The sequence below is a fragment of the Rhinoraja longicauda genome, chromosome 6, assembly GCF_053455715.1.
Source record: "Rhinoraja longicauda isolate Sanriku21f chromosome 6, sRhiLon1.1, whole genome shotgun sequence".
Taxonomy (NCBI): domain Eukaryota; kingdom Metazoa; phylum Chordata; class Chondrichthyes; order Rajiformes; family Arhynchobatidae; genus Rhinoraja; species Rhinoraja longicauda.
The window spans coordinates 55,710,729-55,717,133 of record NC_135958.1 but is presented as its reverse complement, the minus strand read 5'-3'; the positions used below and the strand labels follow the sequence as shown (position 1 = coordinate 55,717,133).

At 49.8% G+C, this 6,405-nt stretch overlaps 1 protein-coding gene and 2 non-coding genes across 4 annotated transcripts in view; 1 reads left to right on the top strand and 2 right to left on the bottom strand.

Moving 5' to 3' along the window:
- Positions 1-3,280: 3,280 nt before the first annotated feature.
- Positions 3,281-3,352, bottom strand: trnaq-cug (transfer RNA glutamine (anticodon CUG)). Its single transcript has one exon. It is a non-coding gene; the product is annotated as a tRNA-Gln (tRNA).
- Positions 3,353-4,033: 681 nt separating this feature from the next.
- Positions 4,034-4,105, bottom strand: trnaq-cug (transfer RNA glutamine (anticodon CUG)). Its single transcript has one exon. It is a non-coding gene; the product is annotated as a tRNA-Gln (tRNA).
- Positions 4,106-4,547: 442 nt separating this feature from the next.
- cfap52 (cilia and flagella associated protein 52) overlaps positions 4,548-6,405 on the top strand; it is a 55,143-nt gene continuing 53,285 nt past the window's right edge. For both annotated transcript variants that reach the window (XM_078400998.1, XM_078400999.1), the window contains exon 1: positions 4,548-4,650. In XM_078400998.1, coding sequence (XP_078257124.1) covers positions 4,590-4,650 — 61 coding nt within the window. In that variant the 5' untranslated portion in view covers positions 4,548-4,589. The remainder of the gene's footprint in view (positions 4,651-6,405) is intronic.

Genomic DNA, 6,405 nt, shown 5'->3' with positions numbered 1-6,405 from the left:
ATCGTGCCGGTAGTTAGAAATAATTAGAAGGGCCAGCGAGGGTAGAGGGCCGCTAGGGAGGCCAAGAAGAGGGGAATGGTGGAGACTGGCGAATGGGGTCATCACTGGGCAGTGAGGATTCCTTCCCATGGAAACAGGCAGAGGTAACGGAAGAAGAGGTCTACCACAGGGCGGGCCTAGAACTCGTTGATGTGGTGGCAGAGGGGTACAAAGGTAATGCCTCTGGTGAGGACAGACCGTTCTGTATCGGAGATGGTGTGGTCAAGAGGATGGTGAAAACATGACAGGAGTGATGTGATGATTGGGGTCACAGTGGAGAAAGGAGGCTCGGGGGAGATACGGTGGGGGGATGATGGGGGTTGAGAAGTGAGGGGGGTTTGAGGAGTGGTGACAGGGTGGGGATTAGATAATCTTTGGGTTATAGGTTGTATTAGGTGCAGAGTTTTTGACATTCATTTATATCCAACTCAATCTTTCTTTACTGAAGAAGGCTGCTGACCTGGAACATCACCTATCCATGTCCTCTAAAGATGACCCATTGATTTACTCCAACACTTTGTCATAGAGTCATACAGCGCAGAAACAGCAGGACGTTCAGCCCTACTCGTCCATGCTGATCAAGATGTCCCATCTACACTAATCCTGCCTGTGTTTGGCCCATATCTCTCTAAACCTTTCCTGTCCACACACAAAATGTTTTCTAAATGTTGTTATAGTAGGCAGCGGCACAGCGGTAGAGCCGCTGCCTTACAGTGCTAGAGAACTGGGTTCAATCCTGACTATGGGTGCTGTCTGTTTGGAATTTGTATGTTCTCCCTGTGACCGCGTGCGTTTTCTCCGGGTGCTCCGGTTTCATCCCACACTCCAAAGACGTACAGGTTTGTAGGTTAATTGGCCTCGGTAAAATTGTAAACTGTCCCAAGTGTGTAGGATTACTTTACTTTTACTGAGTGTCGGTGGTGATCATTGGTCGGCGCTGACTCGGTGGGTCGAAGGGTCTGTTTCTGCACTCCATAAAGTCTTTCTGCACTCTATCTTTAAAGTCTAAAGTAAAAGTCCCCTTGAGTTTTTGTTCCGGTAAACCAAAATCTGCTGTTATTTGCATCTCCGTTCTCCTCGTGTTGTTGTGTCAATGACATTGCAGCACAAAACCTCCCTTTCTGGAATCACGGTGATACCCTTATTCAAAAGTTCACAGAATGTACAGACTGAGTAGTAACAGCAAGATTACACCGAAAAAGCAGAGCGTGATTCAAACATGGGTAAATTAACACATTCTGCACATGGAACTACGCTCTCAGTAAATCTGAGCGTGTTATTGGAAACATGAGTGCATAAATCCAGCTATTAAATGAGCTGGTTATATAAAAAATGCATAAATACAACCATGTTCTGTCCCAGACTCACGTTTCCTCAAATAAAGAAGGGTCCTGACCTGAAAGGTCAGTAATCCATGTTCTCCAGAGATGCTGCCTGACCTGCTGAGTTACTCCAACATTTTGTGTCTTTTTTTCTATTTAGAAAATCTCTCTTGATCAATTTGCTTCTGGCTCAAGGGGGCATTGCTGGACTTGATTCTGGGAAATGAGCCAGAGAAGTAAGTGGAAGTGGTGACACAACACTGACATGGGCTGGTTTGCTTGTGGGGTTGGTTGGTTGAGGGGTGGGTGGAGCAAGGGGGATGGTCATAGTAGCACAACGTTTAGAAAAGACAAGGAAATCATTACACCATCTCAAAATAGCCAAATAGAAAAGTCTTGGATTCAATGGGAGGAGATCAGCCCGGATAAACCCTTTTCAAAGCTTGATGGGCAATCGGAGTTTGACAAACTCTTGATTATTTTTGGTGTCAGGGGTTATGGGGTTATAACCATCCTATCCACAACTAGACAGCAGTCCTGACCTACCTCATTGGAGACTCTTGGACTATCTTTAATTGGACTTTACGGGACTTATTCTTGCACTGAATGTTATTCAGTTCATCCTGTGTCTGTACACAGTGGACTGCTTGATTGTAAGCATGTGTAGTCTTTCCACTGACTGGATAGCATGCAACAAAAAACGGCGGCACGGTGGCGCAGCGGTAGATTTGCTGCCTTACAGCGAATGCAGCGCCAGAGACTCAGGTTCGATCCTGACTACGGGCGGCGTCTGTACCGAGTTTGTACGTTCTCCCCGTGACCTGCGTGGGTTTTCTCCGAGATCTTCGGTTTCCTCCCACACTCCAAAGACGTACAGGTATGTAGGTTAATTGGCTGGGCAAATGTAAAAATTGTCCCTAGTGGGTGTAGGATAGTGTTAGTGTGCAGGGATTGCTGGGCGGAGTGGACCCGGTGGGCCGAAGGGCCTGTTTCTGCGCTGTATCTCTAAAAACAAAACGTTTTACTGTACCTCGGTACACGTGACAATAAACTAAACTGAAAAAAAAGACAAAGCACTTTTGACTTAAGTCTTGATGGTTGAACCTATTTGTAGACTGAAGGTAGAATCTGAGGAGGGGTCTCATGCCAAAACATCATCCAAGAGATGCTGCTTGTCCCGTTGAGTTACTCCGGCATTTTGTGTCTATCTTCGGTGTAAACGAGCATCTGCACTTCCTCCCTACACTATTTGTAGATGTTTATGACCCTACTTAATAATTGAAACAGCAAGGAAGTTGTTTGTAGAAGATTGAGGGGGGATCTTATAGAAACTTACAAAATTCTTAAGGGGTTGGACAGGCTAGATGCAGGAAGATTGATCCCGATGTTGGGGAAGTCCAGAACAAGGGGTCACAGTTTAAGGATAAGGGGGAAGTCTTTTAGGACCGAGATGAGAACTTTTTTTTCACACAGAGAGTGGTGAATCAGTGGAATTCTCTGCCACAGAAGGTAGTTGAGGCCAGTTCATTGGCGATATTTAAGAGGGAGTTAGATGTGGCCCTTGTGGCTAAAAGGATCAGGGGGTATGGAGAGAATACGGGATACTGAGTTGGATGATCAGCCATGATCATATTGAATGGCGGTGCAGGCTCGAAGGGCCGAATGGCCTACTCCTGCACCTATTTTCTATGTTTCTATATCTATAACCATGGCTATAAATCTAATCTCCCAATTGAAGTACAATTATTTTGATTATGTGTAGGAAGGAACGGCAAATGCTGGTTTACATATTTTGACCAGCATATTATTTTGTATGGTTAGGAAGGAACTGAGTTACTCCAGCACTTTGTATCTACGGCATTTTGTTATGGTGTTAGTTTGATTATGATGGGTGTCAAAAACAACTCTGGGAGCTTTCTAGGTTCCACCGAGATTTGAACTCGGATCGCTGGATTCAGAGTCCAGAGTGCTAACCATTACACCATGGAACCACCCTGTTGGAATGTACACATCACCCTCACTTTGTCTTTCACTTTCTGTGGGCTTTAATTCCATTGCATAGCAGCAGGAATGCAGCAGGTTGTTTAAGCTCCGGCACTTTGTGCTCCACCATCCAAGTTGTGCAAATGTAGCTGGGACATCGTGGGCAAGTTGGGCCGAAGGGCCTGTTTCCACACTGTTTCACTCTATGACTCTATGAAAACACTTTGGACTGGAGTCTTGATGGTTAGACCGATTTGTAGCCCAAAGATAGACTCGAAGGAGGGGTCTCGACCCAAACGTCAACCATTCCTTCTCTCCAGAGATGCTGCCTGTCCCATTGAATTTCTGCAGCATTTTGTGTCTAGCTTCAGTGTAAACTAGCATCTGCAGTTCATTCCTGCCGGCACTATTTGTACACATTGATGACCTAGTTAATATTGTAATCAGCAAGGAATATCCATGTTGTTTTATATCCATAACACTGGCTATAAATCTAATCTCCCAATTGAAGTACAATTATTTTGCTAATGTGTAGGAAAGAACAGACAGCAGATGTCCGTTTACATATTTTGATTATGATGTTATTTTGTTATGGTTAGGAAGGAACTGAGTTACTCCAGCACTTTGGATCTATTTTGTTGTGGTGTTAGTTTGATTGGTGTCAAAAACATCACTGGGAGGTGCTTTCCAGGTTCCACCGAGATTTGAACTCGGATCGCTGGATTCAGAGTCCAGAGTGCTAACCATTACACCATGGAACCACCCTGCTGGGACAGGCTAGTGCAGTTCAATCCACACATCACCCTCACTTTGTCTTTCAATTTCTGTGGGTTTCAATTCCATTGCACGGGTCGTGCAGCCGGCAGCAAGAATGCAGCAGGTTGTTTAAGCTCCAGCACTTTGTGCTCCACCATCCAAAGTTGTGCAGATATTTTGATTGCAATTGCACAGCCCGGACTCTGCTGCGGGATAAAAGTGCGGAGTTTTGTATCACAATGTGCACAGGCTTGCAGGGACTCCTGGCAATTATTTCCTGCATTACATAGCTTGCGCTAAACGTTAACGGCCACTTGCATTTAGGAAGCAATTGTGTAAATGTTTGTGATTGTCTGTAACGTGATATTGTCGCTGGGGGCGGGCGGCTCTCAGTGCGCATGTCCCACTGCAGCCCCGCCCCCCTGCGCGGCGAGGCGACGGGTCTGCGCGTGCGCGCGGTCGCCTAGCGACGGGCATCCACAGCGCGCGATGGCGGAGGATCACGGGGACCTGCCGCTGCTGAAGCTCGAGTCCATCATCGGCTTCAACGGTCAGCGGCGGCCCGGGGCCGGGGGCGGGGGGGAGGATGAGGGGCCAGGGGGGGAGGGGGGGGGAATGGGGGCCCGGAGGGGGGGATGGGGGAGGGTGGAGGGTGGGGGGATGATGATGGGGGAAGAGGGGGAGGGGGGATGATGGGGGTATGAGGGACCGGGGGGGGGGGGGGGGATGAGGGTCCTGGGGGATGAGGGTTCGGGGGGGATGATGGGGGGGTTGAGGGCTCTGGGGGGAGGATGAGGGGCCGGGGGGGGGGGGATGAGGGACCAGGGGGGGGGATGAGGGACCGGGGGGGGGATGAGGGACCGGGGGGGGGATGAGGGACAAGGGGGGGGGGTGAGGGACAAGGGGGGGGATGAGGGACAAGGGGGGGGATGAGGGGCCGGGGGTGAGAGGATGAGGGCCCTGGGGGGATGAGGGGCCGGGGGGAGGATGAGGGCCCGGGGGGGGATGAGGGGCCGGGGGGGAGGATGAGGGCCCGGGGGGGGATGAGGGGCTGGGGGGGGATGAGATTCGGAGGTGGGGATGAGAGCCGGGCAGGAGGATGAAATTCGGGGGCCGGGGGGGGATGAGGGCCCGGGGGATGAGGGCCGGGGAGAGGATGAGGTTCGGAGAAAGGATGAGGTTCGGGGGGGAAGGATAAAGGTCTGGGGGGGGGGAGGATGAGGGTTCGGGGGAGGATGAAGGCCCAGGGGGATGATGGCCGGGGAGAGGATGGGGTTCGGGCGGGGGGGGATAAGGTCCCGGGGGGGGGGGTGAGGTTTGGGGGGGTGAGGGTTCGAGGGGGTTGTGGGGATGAGGTTCGGTAGGAGGATGAGGGCCCGGGAGAGGGGAGGGAAGATGAGGGCCGGGGGGGAGGATGAGGGCCCAGGGGGAGTCCAGGAATGCGAGGGTCCGGAGTTGGGGAGTGCGGGGTGTCCTGAGGTCCGGACAAAATGCACAGATGTAATAAACATAAATTAAATTAATTAATCACCCAGGTCTGTTTCCCTGGATATCACTCCCCCACCCAATGCTATATGACTTTACTCCTTACCGATGCGTCTCCAGACTTTTTATGCAATGTAACAAACGCTTCTGTAGACAGGCCCTGCCCTGAAACATCACCTATCCACATCCGCCAAAGTTGCTGGCTGAGTGACTCCAGCACTTTATGTTTTTCCATAAGATTCCAGTGTGTATAGTTTCTTGGGTCTCCCAACTCTTCTCTCGAGCTTTACGAGTGGGGCAGGTGGTCTTTATTCTAAAACTTGAATATAAAAAATAAAATCCAGATAAGGAACTACAGATGTTGGTTTAAACCAAATGTGGATAAAATGCTGGAGTAACTCAGCGGGACATGCAGCATCTCTGGAGAGAAGGAATGGGCGCTGTTTCGGGTCAAGACCCTTCTTCAGACTGAAAGTCACGGGAAAGGGAAACGAAAACAAGAGATATGGACGATAATGTAGAGAGATATAGAAGAAATGAATGAAAGATATGCAAAAAAGTAACAATGATAAAGGAAACAGGCCATTGTTTGCTGGGTGAGAATGAAAATCTGGTGTGACATGGGAGGGGGAGGGATGGAGCGAGAGGGAATGCAGGGGGTACTTGAAGTTAGGGACCCTGGGTCTGAAGAAGGGTCTCGACCCGAAACGTCACCCATTCCTTCTCTCCCGAGATGCTGCCTGACCTGCTGAGTTACTCCAGCATTTTGTGAATAAATCGATTTGTACCAGCATCTGCAGTTATTTTCTTATACCCTGGG